Source organism: Protomyctophum parallelum (assembly GCF_964188405.1).
Source record: "Protomyctophum parallelum genome assembly, chromosome: 6".
Classification (NCBI taxonomy): Eukaryota; Metazoa; Chordata; class Actinopteri; order Myctophiformes; family Myctophidae; genus Protomyctophum; species Protomyctophum parallelum.
The window spans coordinates 21,640,913-21,660,308 of NC_139701.1; the positions used below are offsets into that span (position 1 = coordinate 21,640,913).

The 19,396-nt window shown below is 42.6% G+C and overlaps 1 protein-coding gene across 5 annotated transcripts in view; it reads right to left on the reverse strand.

Annotated features, from left to right (window-relative positions):
- The window catches only part of lpp (LIM domain containing preferred translocation partner in lipoma), a 188,316-nt gene that overhangs the window by 21,753 nt on the left and 147,167 nt on the right, over positions 1 to 19,396 (reverse strand). For all 5 annotated transcript variants that reach the window (XM_083766328.1, XM_083766329.1, XM_083766331.1 and 2 more), the window contains one exon: positions 7,036 to 7,205. In XM_083766328.1, coding sequence (XP_083622454.1) covers positions 7,036 to 7,205 — 170 coding nt within the window. The remainder of the gene's footprint in view (positions 1 to 7,035; positions 7,206 to 19,396) is intronic.

Here is a 19,396-nt window from a genome sequence, read left to right on the forward strand (position 1 = left end):
AACCCTTAAATTCAATTAAGTATGCAATGGACATCTCGTTTTATTTGATGGCCTTCCTTCCCTGGCATTTGAAAAATGGACAACAAACACCAAAGGCCTTTGGCCTTGTTGACCCTAAAATGCCGAAATTCCAGGCCTGGTGGCAAGCTAAGAAAAAACCTGGACTTGAGTACTGTTGAATTAGTTTTTCTTCTCTTGAATAGTTTCTCTAAATCAACTTTAAGCTTTATGATCAGGTTACATCTTGGCTACAGTATTTGTATGTGGTGTGATGGGTGGCCCAGACAGATGATGGGTGGAAATGCGGGAATGGAGACATTAGGTCTATTTTAATGAGCCTGCAACAGTTTAAGTCAAATCTTGACTTTGCAGCGTTTCCTTGTAAAGATTAAGAATGAGGATGAGGATGAGGACAGACAGAGGCGACAGAGGCGACAGACAGACAGACAGACAGACAGCTCATCAGCCTTACTGTCAATCATCATTTTCTGCTGATAACTGACAGCCCAGGCGCTGCTATGTGCACTTATTCCTTTACATTAGCAGAATGGGAAAATCATTTGGAAAGCTTAGCCAATGAGACAAATAAAAGAAGCCATTTACTTTTAAATAACAGAAGTACAACACTAGATAATGAACATAATTACATTTAAGCTACGTGGCTTCCATGACCTTGGCTATCTCTCTGCAGTTCCGCCTGAAGAGCCAGAACTAGATTGCGGGTATTGTCTGGGAAAAGAAAACCCTCTCTATTACCGTGGGTCTTCCAATTCTCTGTCATGACATTGTGCTACTTGCAACAGTCATACTGCACGTTTCTTAGCTTATGTTCTGAATACTTCAATGTACAATGTATTTTTGATTGGCCCAAAAAAGAACGGATAACATCCTTGGGTTGAAAATCCATTATTTTCAGCAAGCAATATTGTCGTAATAAAATGAGCTTGATGAGTGCCTGATACAGTGCATTTTGATCTCAGTCTAACAGGTTTAAAGGTCTATTCATGAGTACATTCTCAGGAGGGAAGGTTCCATAATGTTAGGATTTCTAGTATTTATTGTAAGTGGCCTTGCAGCAGCCTGGTAGGACATGAGTAAAGCCGGACAGATATGGACCACGCAGATTATAACATAAAACCACAATTTACACCCTCTGTACGCAATTAACCCCTGTGACACACAGCCACACTGCCCAATAGAAAGTGAATGGACAATAGAAAGTGAAATAGAAAGTGAATGGACAATAATGTCTTCATTAAAGCCCAACCGATGCCAGATTTTTGGGTCTGATGCCAATCTCAATTTTGGAGATATATTTTGTTAATATATATTATTTATCTATTTAACCACTGAAAACCTATTAAGAAATGACCAAAATATCTACCAGCTCACGACGGATTGCAACAAAGTGTGTTGTGAGCATGCATGCTGAGCTTGTGGCTTGTATGCTGCAAAAATAGCAGCTTTGCAAATCTGCTATTTGTGTACATTTTCGAATACATTTGAAAATGTTTGCCTACAGTGCCAAAACGGGGATATAAGGTTGCAAGTGGTTCGAAATTGAGACACATCTGCTGTATAATTGCTGATATAGACTACAAAAAAAAGTCATGGCAATGTCTTTCTGTGTCACGTTAAACCAAAGAGAGTATACACACATCACTGTCGTGGAGAAAGGAGCCAAAGGCAGGGATGGAAGTTATTGTGAAATGCTAAATATAAATGATGTCTTGTGACATGAGAGGTTGCCAGGGGAAATTTGACCAGTGGCTGCAACAGTACTTCACTCCAGGGCTAGTTGGGAAATATTTCTGTTGATTTGTTGAAGAGTATAAACACTTCAAATGCTATCGTGCGATGACAGAAATATATGGGTTGGGGGAGCTGCAGCAATATATAGCTTTCTAAAAAAAGAACATCAATGTAGTAGTACAGGTTTATGTTTCACTGTTCTCCAAAAGAGAAGATAGTCTAATGAAAAACACTGTGTGTGTGTGTGTGTGTGTGTGTGTGTGTGTGTGTGTGTGTGTGTGTGTGTGTGTGTGTGTGTGTGTGTGTGTGTGTGTGTGTGTGTTTTGTCCCCCCTCTGTGTTAAGCTAAAATGAAATAAAACGTGGAAAAACTACTGTGTAAGTATATAAATCCTAAGCAAACTTTCAACCACTGAATGCATTTGATGCTTTTCAAGCAGTTAAAATGTACAGATGATTTCTTTCTCACATCCTTACTTAGACTACTGACATCAATGCAAGGTGCTAGTTGAGTGGCTGCTTGATGGAAACAATCACTTGACCCAGACTTTTCCTGGTCATTCTCTTCTGGTAGTCGTAACACTCTAATGAGGTGAGCTTCAAAGGTTTTCAACGAAAATGTATGGACTCCATCCCTTTCCAATAATATGGGTCTGACACACGCTCCCCAGGTCACTATAAATGGAAATGGAGAATTAAGGAGAGGAGTGTTGAATGACCCTTCCCGGATATAAGGTACCTATGTGGAAGCACAGGCAGCTTTCATTACTGAACTGGGGTGAGAGGGAGAGAGATGACAAGTATTCACCACCACAGACTCAAGTAGGGACTTGATCGCCTTGCCTGCGGATATATGTGACCACTGTCAATCGATCCAGTGGGAAGCACTGTGTTACTGAGAGTTTCTGGCAAGCTACACTATCGTTTGTTTGTTATGGTGCTTAGTTGTATTAACCACATGAACTACAGTGTCCCAATCCGCTGTCATAATTCAAGGCAAACAGCTCAGTGAGCTTGTACAATACTACCATGGACACTGGGGTTTGACTTCTCCATGGTGCCTCCAGTTTGGCCGGGCGTTCCAACTAAAGGTCCTTCCACACCAAACAGTCTTGTTCAGACTAGTCAAAGACTACTTAAAACTGTCAGATTGCGGACTGGGCCGTGGCTCAGCGGTCCAGGCACCTTGGCCGGTAGCCCGAGCCTGGCAGTGTAATTGGATTTATTTTGTGAGCATTTTGTTTTGTTTATCTCAAAACTTGTAAAAACTTCTCCTGTGATGGATGGGTTTCTTGGAAACACCTGATAAACATGGTGAGATTGAAACAAAGCCTCAATACGAGCATCGCTATGATGAGATGACCACCTTCTGGCATTTTGCACACATACAGTACGTAGACACTAGACAGGCGTAAACACAGAAACGGGGGTCTGACACAGCCCGTGGTGGGACACCCCCGGCCATTACTTTACATCAGACAGTAAAAACAATAACGGTCGCCTGATGCCGTTCTCACATTGTTGAACACGATTAGGAACCACTTCATGCAAAAAGGGGCTTTAATTGAGCCACTGTAGAGTTTATCTCCATCACTCGGTATTTAAACAAGCAGCGATAAGTCTTCTTTGGACGGGAGCCAGGGAAGTGGAGAGGACAAAGGCTGATTTCTGCCCTGCCCTTTGATGGCCTGCGAGGTCATTGGGTTTGGAGGACAGAGATATCGATGCGTAGAACAGGGAACTAGATTGGCACAGATAACAGACGTGTCTGTGTTCCTGTCCATTACTGAAAGGAATTAACGGTTTTAGTCATCCAGAGGAAGAGGTGAACGCTCGCCAATATAAACGCCAGCATTGTTCCACATACGGCAATATGCAAAGTCCAGGCCTAGGTAAATGCCTAGTGAATGCCAACACCAATACCTTGCCGGAAACATTACTAGATGGCAATCACTGCGGTATACAAATTGCATTCAGGCAATTCTTGGCTGGCTGTGTGTTTGACATATTTTGCATATCATCATTAGATAGATTCAGTAGACAAAGTTTTCTCTGGGAGTTGCTGTAACCCACATCCTGCTCAAGGAAAAGACTTGATGCATGTCTACAGTTTGTGGTGTTTGGACTGAATACAAAAAAATAATCAAAGCAGAAAGTGAGGTCAATTTATTCATAACATTTTTATACCAGATCTGTTATCAGACAAAATACGTCAGTCAGAAATAAGCTGACCTAAGCACACGTGATGTACACTAAAGGAAATGGATTACTTGCTCAAACTAACTATAGCATACATACACTGTATGTATGTGGATAAAAGTTAGAATTCAAGCACTTTGACACACTTTGACCAAGCAGGCATTACCTCTTTCATGAGCGGTACAAAACGTACAGGGACGTGCGACTGTGTGTCACAGTATCATCCCATTTTGGGCGGGAACCCCTTTTGGTGTTAGCATTATGTTATGCTATTGCTATTGAAAAATAGCAGATCTACAAGCTCATACGAGCTTGTAGATCTGCTATTTTTGAAAGATTGAACATAGAAACATAGCTTTTTCAGAAAACTGTCAGGATGTAAAAGACATTTTTAGAATCAAAAGAGTCAAAATGGGTTAAGCACTCAGTTCTGGTTCAAATAATGGTTCAGTCATGCTGTCAGAATCAAAGGACGTTCTTGGAACAGTAGATTGGCTTTTACCAAGGTGTGAATGTTTTACTTACTAAACGCTACATGTACTACTCACTGCAGTGGAACAGCTCATCATTACTGTAACGAAAGCTGCAGTGTTTTGAAGGAGTATACAAAAGTACAATCCATTGTTACTTGAATTGTACTTTTTATGCTTTTTTTCTCCCCAATTTAGTCTTTATGCCAATTCATTATTTGTGTTTTTGTGATTTATTTGTCACTGCTGTTGTATCCTACTGGCACGCAGAGCCTCCACCCAGGCCTCCCTCACGCCCAACTCTTTCTGCTGCTACAGCCCGAACGCGGGCCAATCGAGTTTCGTATGGACACTCGTCAAAACCGGATGCGCCGTGGTGGATTCTTTGCCACCACTGCGCCATCCAAGCACCCTTTCTTCTTGTAATCTTAAGAGATTCCTAGACTGACTGAGCTGAAACTTAACCAACCAATTGATTCCACCTCGCGACGGCGCGCCTCTCCAGAGAGACCCGAGTTTCACGTTCATTCTCTAATCGCACAGAAGCACATGACCCCGAGGATGGGAATAAAAGAAGAAGAAATTACTTTCATTAAGAAATTCAGATTTTCCTCATCCTTTTGATCTTGGGCCAGAAGAACATTTATGCTGATGAAATGCATAAATAAAGTTCTTAAATTATCCAGGCTCCCTCTTTAGTGCCGCGTATCGGAGTTGGAGAACTTCCAGACAAGACAACTACAATCACAGAGAGTGCTTCTGAAAAGAGATGATTTAGGAGATGGCCCGCCACCAACTGAATGTCATGCGGCTCCGGTTTGATTTTACAAGTAGGGTGAATACTGGGCCATTTTTGACAAGTTATGTGGAAGAAAAACCATGTATTTGCTTTGACGTCTACTACTGTACCAAACAAAGGGTGTCACAGAACGGAATGTTATTCTACCTGCAGTCACTGGCAGTACTGTCAGCCATCTGAGTTTCATTGTAAAGGTGATGTTGCTAAGACAGCAGTAGTTGTGTATCTCAGCGAATTTGTAAAAAGAAAAAATAATATTTTTCTTGGTTGCCTCACCATGTAGCACGCACGCACACGTGCACACATGCACACACGCGCGCGCACACACACACACACACACACACACACACACACACACACACACCCCTTATACTTAGTTGACAAGTCCTCCAGGGATCTATACTTGGTCCAATACATTCTTTCCCCCTCATCTCTTCAACAAATCCAGCCGATCTACAAGCTCACGATTAGGTCCGCCAAATGTTTCGCCCCAGAATAGGGACGCTAGGGTGCACACACAAACATGCACGTGCGCACACACAAAGAGCTATAAACTCCTCATAAACTAACAAGCTGTATCAGCAGCAAGAACATTATCATTCCATCTTCAAAAGCCTCTTATCAACAATCTGAAAAGTGGAGCGTGTGCGTTAAGTAGGCAAATAACAACCTGACATCATTTGTTTTAGTCCTGCTCCTATCTCCCTCCACTGGCCTGCAGAAAAACCCTGACATCATTTGTTTTAGTCCTGCTCCTATCTCCCTCCACTGGCCTGCAGAAAAACCCTGGCAATTTACATATCATGTAGGTGCGGAGTCAAGATATCGACAGGGAGGTTAGCTTGTCACGTTTCATCTGCTTACAGTAAAACGCATCATCATTTAGGTGAAACAGAACTGAAAGAAATGTAATACAAATTAACTACTTGTGATCGAAGAAACACCCCTCCCCTTTTCTCCTTCTCCAACACACACACAATGTCTTTAACGCTGCCATGTTCACTAGTTGAATTCCTGAGGTCACATGTCTCGCTCGTTCTCTCGTTCCTGAGATTACGTGTTGAAGCGACCGGGCATTTCGTCCTGTACATTTGCAACAGGAAACCAGGCCACAGGGTTTTGAAAGAACTTAAAAAGAAGTTCCTGAAAAAGACCTCACTGGATATCCCACTGTCTCTCACTTCCTCCATTTGGTTGGGTTCTTCATTAAAATAGTGAAATATTGTCAAATGGGATAGTTCAGGAAACATGTTATCCTACTGCATCAGCAATACCAAGTAATACCATTACACATTTTAATGTCATTTTGACATTACTACTCTGCGTGCTTACCAGATGAGCACCTCAAGAAATAAGTCTGGGACACTGAATGTTCCACACAACAATTCCCACAAAACATATCTCTACATCTTCTATTATAAAAAGGCAATGGACGTCTCCCCCTCATATCTTACTTAGTTATTTCAAAATAATAGAATAAATAACTTCAACTCAACCTTGTATGACTTGTAATAACCAGATCTGTTCTTTTTCGCAAGTGTCACATGTCCATTTAATGCGTCCTATTAAGGCAATAGGTGTTTAACTTATTTTTCTTATTTTTTAATGTGTTTCTTTCACTTCACTTTCACTTTTGAATTAAGCACATTGAATTGCCTTGTTATTGAAATTTGCAATACAAAATACATTTGCCTTGTCTTACTGTGCCTTACAACAAAGTATAATCATGCTTTAGATTCTAAAGTTTAGAATATGCTGAGCACAGGGCAACGACTGAGGTGGGCGGCAGCAAGTCATATATGGTGGTGTGACTTACGATGTAGCAGGGCTCACAGTAAGCCTTCTTCTCCACGGCGTAGAAGGGCTTGCCACGCAGTTTGCTGCTGCACGTCATGCAGACGAAGCAGTCAACGTGGAAGACCTGGTCCATGGCGGTGCAGCCGGTACCTTCGCCCACTACGTTCTCCCCACAGCTCGAGCAGCGTCCTGGGGGAGGGAGAGGAGAGGGTTGAGCTCATGTCCACATATCTAACAGTATAAACGATCAGACGGCGTGTCTGTGCACACATGGTGTCAAACGGATTAGGGATAGCAGTTTGGATAAAGAATGTTATTGTTAGGTAACTCTCCTATAGAGTTCACCATTGTCATTTTGATTGTACTCTCCATGCTGTGCCAGATGCTCTCGGACGACACCAAATCATTTGGGCCTCATCAAAGCACCAAACAGCACAGCCATCTGTGGCTCCGATTTGGGGTTGTTCAAAAGCAACAGACTTCATCAAATGTGAAAGATGCACATCTGTAAGTAGGCAGAACTGTATATGAAACCTTTAATCACGAGCAGATAGATTGCATCTTTAATCAGCAATGATGAAATAAAACCTTCTTTCTTTTTGCACACACCAGTATAAAATGGGCCTAAAGGACACTTTAGAACTTCGGACTTTGAATGAATCTCTGAGACTCCACTTTCTTCCAAAGTGTAGCAGAAGCGACTTTGGGCGTGTTTTTCATTAAAGTCGCTTGTAAATATTGGTATATATAAAAAATAAATTACCTTATTTCTAAAGTGTACTTGATTATTTTGGTCTTGCTGTGTAATGCCAGTGGTTCTGAGAATATTTGATGCCAGGGACTGCCATACAAGATTTGTGTTTTCTGCATTGTGATGCGTTTTGAGCTGGTAGTTCAAATAGCCGATATATAAAGGTGCTCATGTGGCCTTTAGCGTCTTTTGGGCTTGTTTTCATAGACCTGGTTGCTTATCTCTCTCACAAAACGCTGGTGATCAGACGTGAAACTAAAATGGATTGAAAATCTGTATGAGCTTTAACACGTTCACGGGGAAGCAACACATTCACAAAGAACCACTTGGCTGCTTGCTTGCCTGAAACGTGCCTTCTTCACCTTGTGATAGCAGTTTGACAGGTGAAGTAAAATGTCCCACTTCCAAAATGTCAGAGCTTCCATAATCCCCCATTTCTATTTCAAAGTCTGGATAAGGAGGGGGATTAAATAATATAATTATGCCTCTTTAAAGAAACTATACACAGCACAAAAGTGTGACATGAACGACATCTATTTCAAAACGTCAGCCCTTTTCATGATAACAAAAAAAAAGAAAAACTTTGGAGGCACAACTCAAGTCTTTGTGTTAGGGCCACGAGCGAGCTGATATTATTGTGCCAGAAAAGAGCCAGATAGCATATTGTAGAGACAAGGCATTCGGATATCTTTAATTGAGTTGGAGATATCTTTAATTGGGTTTAAGATGTTCTCAACTCAATGCAAGTTATCTTCGACCCAATTAATGACACTGTCGATTTAATTAGCGGTTATCTTAGAATAATGGGGTTTAAAAAGATATCTGAGAATATTTTTCTCTTTTACACATCTGAAGACAGATGCAATCTTGCAGAGAAGTATGATACATTGAATTAATTCAAGTTTAGTTCTGTGTTCTTTTTTACATTTATTTTTGGCTTCATCTAAAGGGCTGATTTGGTTCATGATTGACACTCCATGTGTTCTGAACAGAGCAGTTCAAGCCTATTACAGACAGGCGAGACACTAACTGCAGGAGAGACAGTATCAGACGCCTGCATTTGCACGGCTCCACTTGCTGTTTTTATATCACAATCAAACAGGGTGTGAAATGCTATCCGTCTCAGGTATCAACAGAACTTTGGGAAGACCGCTTGAGTGTGAGGCGTGCTACTCTCATCTCTTACATGGTCCATAATCTTATTATAATCTTATCGTGTATCGTGTCATTGTAAATAGAGAGAAAGTTGCCATGTGACATGAATCACATCATGATCAATAACAGGTTCATACTTATCTTCGCATCCTGTCACGCACCGAAAATTGGACACTGGCATTTTGTGAATTGCATGCCATGTCGTCTCTAATTGCAGTAGTTATCCTTTATCAAAACATTGTCAAAAATCTTTTGACAAATTTAAATAACAGGGCCCAATGTTCCCTAAGAACAGGTGATAGCTTCCAATTACAGCAATATACAGCAAGGTACTTTTATTTAGCAAGCGCTGTCATCCGAGGTGATGGTTGAATGTTCATAAATACAGCTATCTGGCTTCATCTGTTTCCACAAGCTCTATCGACACCTCAATTATGGCTGTGTTACCTACAGTACAGGGAGGCAGATTAAACAAACTAGTGAAAGCACGTCTCGAGGGGACATGTGGGTGTCAGCGGAATCACAAGCAGGGTAATCACTTCAGAGGGAGAGAGAGAGAGAGAGAGAGAGAGGAGAGAGAGAGAGAGAGAGAGAGAGAGAGAGAGAGAGAGAGAGAGAGAGAGAGAGAGAGAGAGAGAGAGCGTACCGAGCCTATTAGTGGCTTCAGATCACAGGCCATCTTTAGTGAGTGGTTGAGAATGCCAAACATGTCCCAGAGGGCTTCCACTTTAAATAGCGCAGAGGAAAACCTCTCGGAAACCCTTTTCCTTTCGGCGGTCTGTGATCGCGAGGGCCCTCAGGAGCTATTTGTGTGTAGACGCAACTATACCCGAACACACGCACGCACGCACGCACACATGTGCGCGCACGCACGCACATCTGCATGCGCACGTGCATCTTCATGCGCACGTGCAATGGCAGTCTTTATTCACGCCAGACATACCGCACATGTCGACAAGCATGTACAAACACAGACATATACATATCACATACTGTATGCACAACCACACACGGCCTCATGCCATGCTAATGTACAGTAAATACACAATCATGGACTCACATGATCAGGCAACAAGCCTTATGGCTTATGAACTAATGCCATTACGAACTTTTAACCTAGCGTTCCTATTATGGTATTAGTATTTTCGGTGAAGAGAGTTTGTGCAGAGAAAGTACACAATGTATCCACATAGTTGGAAGGGCTACAGTAGAAATATAATGATTGTGTGATTCTATAAATATTCAGGAATGAATGTAGGCATTTAGTGTAGGTACACAAAACATGACAGATTACAACAGTCAAGCATTGATTTCGTGTGTGAGAGTAGTGGAGACGAGAAGTAAATAAGATTTATGGTTTCAGCCAACACAAAAGTGCCACTGTACATAACACATAATACATATTTACGTCCTGACTCCTAAGTGCAGTGTAGCTACAGTGTATGAAGTGGGACAGCTTTGGGAAAAGACATTAAAACTCCTCTGCAAGATTAATGGATGTTCAGGAGCATGAAACTTAGTTTTTGTACTTTTCAACGGCATTAATACATGAAAATAGAAAGAAGTGGCGTGTGTTTGACAATGCGTCACATAAATAATTTCATACAACTCCATCGGAAGTGAGCATTCTCAAAATGTTTGATACCACTTCAAATAGCTTCTTGCATAATGCAGGAAAACAATCTATGCAGCATCCTATTTACCCTGTGGAGTGGACCCCAAATACTTTACTTTACCCCAAATACTTTACTTTACTTATATCCTATTTACCCTGTGGAGTGGACCCCAAATACTTTCTAACTATTTCAGCAGTGTATAAAGGAATCATGAGGAGGGCCCCACCGTTCCCAAGTGTCCCTCTACATTGGGAACCAAACGATGCGAAAGTATGCAAGTCTTAATATCAAAACTTCAATTGGTTCCTGTATAACCAATGCAATGGTGATGGGTGTGGGGAACGGTTCATTTACACTTTACACAATCTCTTCCCCTTTTATTCTTCGGCTCTCGGAAGTGTTTCTTCTCATAGAAAGTCAAAAAGACCAAAAAGAATATATATATTTTTTTCTTTCTTCTTCTTCTTCATCAAAAAAGAAGCACATTCCCTGTGAGCTTGGGGAGGCTTTGAATTGTTAGACAATTTAATTGGATAAAAGGGCCCTGACTCTGTTCCATAAATAATTGATTTCTAATGTATTTGTAGTGGCAGTGAGACCGCTGTTTGGGAATGGGGGATGTTGAGTGGCAGAACGCTTCACATTTCTCTCACCTCATGTCGCCTTCTTTGTTTTTCTATGCCGTGATATTGCAGCAGCATGATAAGGCAGAGTAGGGGCTCACTTGCAGCTCAATTTGATCTTACATGGTCGGAAATCAAAGATCGTGCATGGAACAAAAGGATGGAAAGGAACTTTCTTTTCTTTTCATGTGGGAGACCAAACTTTTTGCACCGTTACTGAAGAATACAAATCTTTCTGGCGCAACCCTTTCAAACCCCAAAGGCAACATGGAACAATTGTAGCTGGTATCCAAAACTAAATTAAGAGCCACAAAATCAATTTTGGGACTCCTACAAAAGTTTTCTGGTTGAATGAAAATATCGGATGTAGTAACAACTGCACAACCAGGGCAAATAACTTAACATCACTGTAATGCAGATTTGACTCTGCCAAATGGGTCTTACTCTGCATCTTACTCAAGCATCTTACTAAACTCTTTGAGTTATTTCTTTCACACTTAAATTAAAACAAAAATGTATGTTGTGACAAGTTTCGAAAAGGGACCAAATAAAAAGGTAACTAGAAAAAGTGCCCTACTGGGCACAGGTCTCCACCAGGATGAGCAGATGTGAAGAATTCCAGGCAAAGGTTTTTCCTTGGCCTCTAGGGAGTTGGCATAGAAAGTTATCCACAGATCCGTGCAGTTAGAGGTAAAAACACTTTTGGGCCAGTTATAGCGCCACCTTGAGGCTGAGTTGAAATTGTTCATGTGGCATTTCGTCCTCGGCCTAGTGGGAATGTGGGTGCACAATTTCACGGAAATCACGCGATGTGTTCATGATTTGCAGCATTTTGTTTGAAACTGAGCACTCCTGTGAATTTTGGAAGCCAATCTTAACCAATCAGGATGGAGTCTGAGAAATCTGAAAGAGCGGTTTGGTTGAATGGCTCTAGAGAGTCTGTGTACCAATTTGCGTGATGTTTGGACAAAATCTGTAGGTGTACTGTGCAAAAACTTGTTTTGCACAAAGCGGCCTCCTGGTGGCGCTATAACAGGCCGTTCTGGAAAGTTTGGGGCAGAGGTTCATGGTTGGCATCCAGGGAGTGTGTGTGCAAAATTTGGCATCGACCGGGTTAACGGTGGCTGAGATTAGCTGGTCACGGACGGACGGACGGACGGACGGACACACGGACACACGGACGGAGTGCAAAACATACTCTCCCCATGCCTTCGGCTGGTGGAGACAACAATGTGGGACCAACATTGTTTGGACCTATAGTAATAGACCTAAACAATAGGTCATACATTTTCCCCTAGTAGAAATAAATAAGTCTATGTGAATTCATTACTGAGCACAACTGCCAGTTACTGAATTGCTAGAAGCCACAATTCATGCACTCTTTCAGCACTTCAGCCCTCTAGGTTAATCTTCATTGTTGCCCGAGATTGCCTTCCATGCAGTCTGGCAATGCTCTGGCCTTCAGCCGCCTTGGGATGACGAGGGGAATAGCTGTCATCACTCCGTTTCAATCCCTGAATGCCTGTCCGCCTCACCCGGTCCTTCCCTTCCCTTAATCTCATTCCCAGTGTCAGCAAATGGTGCTTCTGCAGAACTGCTCCAGCAACGATGGTAGGATGGAGGAGAGGCAAGCCTCCGCCACTGAGCATTACTGCTCAACCTGTCAGGGCCTGGGGCGGTGGTGCGAAGGGGCCGAGTGTAGGTTACATGTTTTAGAAACAGGTTGACAGAGGCGACATGGAGGGGTGCCAAGGTAGAGCTGAGTAGAGTACATAAAGAGAGGGGAGAGGTTGTGCAGAATAATGCCTGATTCATACTGCACAATGTGCAACTGCACACCAAAATTAGCCAATCGATAAGCTTGTCGATTGGCTATTTTTCGATGTGTGACACCGGCATGCAACTAAATCAGGCGATAATATGCGATCACGCATAATACATGCGCATTGTGAACGGACGCGTCCTGTTTCTGCGTGGGCACGGCACTCGGTTATGCGAACACGTCCTGTCTGTTCCTTTTTGCGTGCGTGCGTGCAGATCTCTATTCATTCCTGAGGTCAAGCCAAGCACTCAGTCGCAAATGAAATCTAGCAACGTGCGTGCCCCCGAGCCTCAGCTGGGCTCGCATGGCAGCTGATCTTGCAAGGCTCAGTGGAGCTGTCTCAACGAGGGAGGATTGCAAGTGCCGAGCCCGGCGGGGGGAGGGGTCACCTCACGTGAACCAGCGCCATATAAGCGGGCATGCTGTCGCCGGGGAGAGGAGCCCTGTGCTGGCACGCTAGCGATCAACAGAGAAGCTAGAAAGCAGCAGAGCACGGACAGTAGCAGTTCTGGGCCAACATCATTAGAGGAGGAGACTAGGAAAGAGGCCACACAGAGCAATATACAATATACTGTGTGCAAGATATTACCCATGAGGGTCCATTTTTACACTCTGGATTGTTGCTGTGTACAATGTTGAGAAATGCTTCACGGTGTGGGAATGGAGCATCACTGCCAAATAGTAACCAATAATAATTCAGTTCTCGCAACGCTATTATCCCTGACCCATGTGACCAATTACAAGCAAGTTGATGACACTGCGGAACAGAAACAGCTATGGTCTCATTTGTGACGCCACAACATTAGAAACGCCGCCCTATGAAGTTATTGCAATTAAATTGAGAAAACCTGCTGGGAGGAATTTTGGAGGTGTCATTTTTTGTGTCACATTTGCATCAAAGGAGCTTTTTGAGGCTGGGGGACAACATCATGGGAAACTAGAAAAAGTGCCCTTCCGGGCACAGGTCTCCACCAGGTTATCCACAGATCCGTGCAGTTAGAGGTAAAAACACTTTTCGGCCAGTTATAGCGCCACCTTGAGGCTGAGTTGAAATTGTTCATGTGGCATTTCGTCCTCGGCCTAGTGGGAATGTGGGTGCACAATTTCACGGAAATCACGCGATGTGTTCATGATTTGCAGCATTTTGTTTGAAACTGAGCACTCCTGTGAACTTTGGAAGCCAATCTTAACCAATCAGGATGGAGTCTGATAAATCTGAAAGACCCGTTTCGTTGAATGGCTCTAGAGAGACTGTGTACCAATTTGCGTGATGTTTGGACAAAATCTGTAGGTGTACTGTGCAAAAACTTGTTTTGCACAAAGCGGCCTCCTGGTGGCGCTATAACAGGCCGTTCTGGAAAGTTTGGGGCAGAGGTTCATGGTTGGCATCCAGGGAGTGTGTGTGCAAAATATGGCATCGACCGGGTTAACGGTGGCCGAGATTAGCTGTTCACGGACACACGGACACACGGACACACGGACGGACACACGGACACACGGACGGACGGAGTGCAAAACATACTCTCCCCACATGCCTTCGGCCTGGTGGAGACAATTATAGCTCACTCAATCAGGTTGGAAACATTTTCAACCCGACATGTTCAACACAAATTCCTACAGTATTGCACTTCTACAACAGTATTGCACTTATACAACATTGCTTTTAATTGATCATTTATTTATTTTTTATTTATTTTTGTTATTCATGTCCTCACTGTATTGCTTGTTTTTTAATGTCGTTGCCTTGCTTTTCTTTTATTCTCCATTGTTCTGTAAAGCACTTTGAGCTGCATTTCATGTCATGAAAGGTGCTATACAAATAAAGTTTTATTATTATTATTATTATTATTATGTACTTATCACCCAGAAGTGGTGGTTCATGAATGGCTTGGATGATAAGCAGCTAGGAGTCTAGGACGTATAGCCTCCTCTGTGAAGGCAAAGTCTTTATAATCCTGAGGATTTTTAGATGTCATGTCACTAGACTACTTCAGATGAAGGCCCCTGAGCCCCTGGCTGGTTGCTGACCTCCTTCCAGTAGCATTATGCTCTCATAGTCATAAAGGCTGCCTGAGAAAAGTACATATACACACTGAGCACAAGACACCACCATCCAGCTACGTTTAGCTACTGGGATCTGGGGGAAATCCTCAAGTACTTCATGAAGCTTAGAGGGCCTAAGGGAGAGCTACGGTGCCATCCCACTCTCTGCCTGTGAGAAAATAATCACAGCATTGAACTATGGCCTTACAGTTGTGGCGTGAATGGCATGTGAGATCATAACAGACACAGCCAAATCCTGACGGGTCCGTTTTTGTCCGTCTTCCCGCAGACGCACTCGTCCCACTTGTTATGACATGCAGTGGCACATCTGAAAGCAAACTCCTGAGAGGTTGCTGAGGGCGAGTGAGTAATATGCAAATGCAGTCAACCAGAGTATCTAAGACAATTCTGAATGCACACTGCAGCTGTCTTCAAACTGAACCCCTATTAAAACATTAACTCACTCATGATGCTTGAAACCTTTGTTATAATATATTTTTAAGGAAAAAAGGTGTCATCTCCGCACATGGCAGGCACCTATGGCAGACACTCATGCATGAAGGAAGCATGAGTTCAAGTCCGTTGCTCTCCCCAGGTTGGTGGAGGGTGTGTTTAGCCCAGGATCACATTAGATAATCGACACAGGGGTGAAAAATGGGTTACACTATCGTGGGATAAAAAAAAAAAAAGCTGGATTCATACTTGGTTGCTTGGGTGTCACGCACCGAAAATCAGTGTTGTATTGATGATTTTATCTTTAGGTGGGACGCCATTTTAACATTTATTTTTGCTAAGGAAGTGTATGGATGTCCTTTCTAATAAAACCACAGGGGGCCTTTGACGCAACATACCAAAGCCTACACAGGTTGTGCAGTCGACTCGCTGTGATTGGCCAGTTGCTGTGATTGACATCCTAAACCTAACCCTAACCTTAACCTCAGTAAAACTATACCTAAACCTAACCTTAACCTCAAGACAACTATACCTAAACCTAACCCTAACCTTAACCTCAGTAAACTTAACTTGCCCGGGGGCGTGGTTATAAACACAACCCGTGTAGGAATTAGTATGTAGCGCCTTTGACGTGTATACATGTCTTTAGGGCATTTTTATTGATATATAAGAACAAAACAAAAATAAATATGTTTAATCTAGGGAGCTCTCCATGGTTTTGACCAAAAGGACAATGTTCTGTCTTCATTTCTGACTTCAAGAACCATCTCGTTTGGAATATAAACACTTCTAGAGAGACTTTAGCGTGACCGGCGTGAGGAAAGAACGGAAGATTATGCCTCCCGGTTTTGGTGGGGAATGGAAGGCTTTTCAGAGTAAAATCTGCCATATCTGCTGGCACTCTAGCACCCTTGGTGGAGACCTGTGCCCCGAGTTATTCCTAGGTTCATTCACAATTCACACTTCAGTAAAATAAATATTTGGGAGCAGAAAATGGTGTGCAGATTTTTTTCATTTCTTGATTTGTGACTTTATTTGATCCATCCCCAGCTAGGCACAGTAGATGTGCGTGTTCTTTTTGGCTGTTTGTTCAGCCTCTACCACATCATTCACACTGGTGTGACACTCAGCAGCCTTCGTAAACTTTGTTGAGGTGTGAACTTAAGGTTGTTTCTAAACGATGCATGTGGGTGCATGCCTGGCGCCTGCTCCTCAAAAATCTTTGGGTGGACTGCATGGAATGGCGAATGCAACACTGTGGAAAGTAGCCAATTTACAAGCTCTGTGGGCTTGTAGATCAGCTATTTTCGGTGTGCGACACCTGCGCGCAACAAACGCAATACATAACTGTAACTCAGGCTCAACTCTTCAAAGATCCTTCATGAACATTTAATGCACTTTCCAGCTGAAATTATGAGGCAAAAAAAGAATTTAAAAAAAAGACTCCCTTTCATTCACCCGCTCTTATCATGAAAACAAAAGACGCAGCAGTAGGAGAGCCTCCCCTGACAGCTTGTAGATCAGCTTGACTAATTCCCTACGACAATTGCTCCATAATCGGGTGATAACTCTGCGACTCTCACAACAATGTACAGAAGTCTCTGTTCGGTAGGCCTATGAATATTGATTGGATATTACATTTTTAGGTCTTATATTGATTATATACTGTAGAACGCCGTAGCTCTGCAGGTTATGCGCCTAAATTTCAAGGAACTATTCTCAACTGGCCATTTTGGTATTGAAGAATGAGAGGCACACTGGTTCTCATACATGCATAAATATCATCATCACCAAACGTAAATAATGCAAAGCATCTTGCCCTTTCAATTATTCAGTTTTATGCCCTCAATTTTTGGTCGACAGATGAGGTGACGACAAAATATCCTGAGTTCCTCTGAAGCATAAGCGCCGTGGCATCTGCACTGGAAGCTGAGTAGCTGTGTCTTATTAGATTTCCACAAACACAGTACACCTACGCACAACCTAAGTGGATTAAATATGACGGATGATGACATTTGGAGAAAAGGCTCTTTCAGATTCCTCAAATCTAATCTGGAACTCTAAATCAGGACTAATCAGCTGCTTTTCAAAGCCGCTTCAATCAGACAGAGGATTTCTGGCTGTTACAAAACCTTGTTTCTCTCAAGCGAAGCCTCCCTCTTGTAGTGTAGCATTTTCAGGTTTTTTTTGCTTTTCACACTTTGAGAAGCTTTTCCATTTTCGAAAAGGGGCTCTTTGATTTCGTGTGCCTGTTTCACCATCGAAAGTTTCATCAAAGACATGGTCTAGTACTGAATGTAGTTTCTGGTGCCTCATAAAAATGGAACTGCCTTTAAAAGAGTAAAGTCGTGGAATAATTTCTAACCGATAGTGCTGCGTTTGAGTCTGATGCAAGTCTTCTCTTGACATCACAGAGCCAGAGTGTAATGTTAATTTAATTCAATTAACCCCCTCTGGACCAATAAGAACTTAAGAGTAGGCGTTTCAGATGAGTGGCTCATCAAAGACATGTAGCGACACCAATAAAACATTGTTTTTTATAGGAAGACAAAGATCCAATCCTGTATAGATTCACTTTGATTAATCTAGTTAATTACTAGCCTTAGGCTTTTGACCTCCTCGTGCCACTCGTATACCACCACTCCGAAAAAAAGAAAGAAAAAGATCCCAGTAAAAAGGCTTGAAATGGCCTCAAATGTACAGATTCATAATATAACAGAACTCTCACTGGTCTGGATGTTCCTATAATAGCCCTGGTTGTAGATGTTTGACTTTAATGGCTCATGCAATCTGTAACAATAGTGTGTACATTCAGTGAACAAAGTGTGAGTAAATGAATACTTCCACATTCCTAAATAAAAGATTTGTCTTACTATGTCTTACTTACTATGTCTCACTTCAGCTGTTGCCTTGTTTAACCAAGCACCCGCCCCACACACACACACACACACACACACACACACACACACACACACACACACACACACACACACACACACACACACACACACACACACACACACACACACACACACACACACACACACACACACACACACACACACACACACACACACACACACAAACACAAACGTTTGTCCCTGATGCCATCATGTTGCATGCCGAAAACAGCTGATCTACAAGCTTGTAGCGTGTCACATCGCGATACATTGTGATCTTTTAGATTGCCTATTTTTGTAGCCTGGCGTGCAACTAAGTATAATAGGGCTTCACTCAATACTACCCTGTTATACCGGCCCTGGGCAAGTGACCCTTATAGGTGGTGTGTAGTGTACATACTGTATAGGGATGAACAAGTGCAGTTATCCTATAGCAGGACACACAGGGCGTGCCAAGTCTTTTGTAGTAGACTACATATAAAAAAAATCTAATCAAATCAAAACAGGGCCAGTGAGGCTTTGAGGGCTCTCCCTCTGAAACATTATGACTGCATTATGTCTAAGCCAGCGGATCCGTTTGACCTGCGCCTAATACCAACCAATTAAGTTCTTTGCATCAGTGCACGCCAATGTCGAGCCGAAAATCCCTTAATACCGGTTAAATACATGTCTGCACAGCTATAATACACCTACACATGCTATCGTGGTCTGGTGGGGTTATATGTCCTAATGCAAAGCCTGTCTAAGATGTCCCACTGCACTTACAGAGTGGGGACGGTGTACGGTGGGCACTGCCACAGGGTCTATTGCAGTCAGGGTGGATAGAAGAACGAGAGCATTGGACAGTAAAATCTGGGGTATTCATTTAAAACAAACACTCCAGATGTTGCTGTGTTGAGGGATGCCATTCTTGGGAATACAACCTGGCTACAGTGTTTAAGCTATAGGGTATGAACAAGACAGAGTTTCATAATGTCCCGCCTTGCCTGTCAGTATTACATTATGAAGTCACAAATA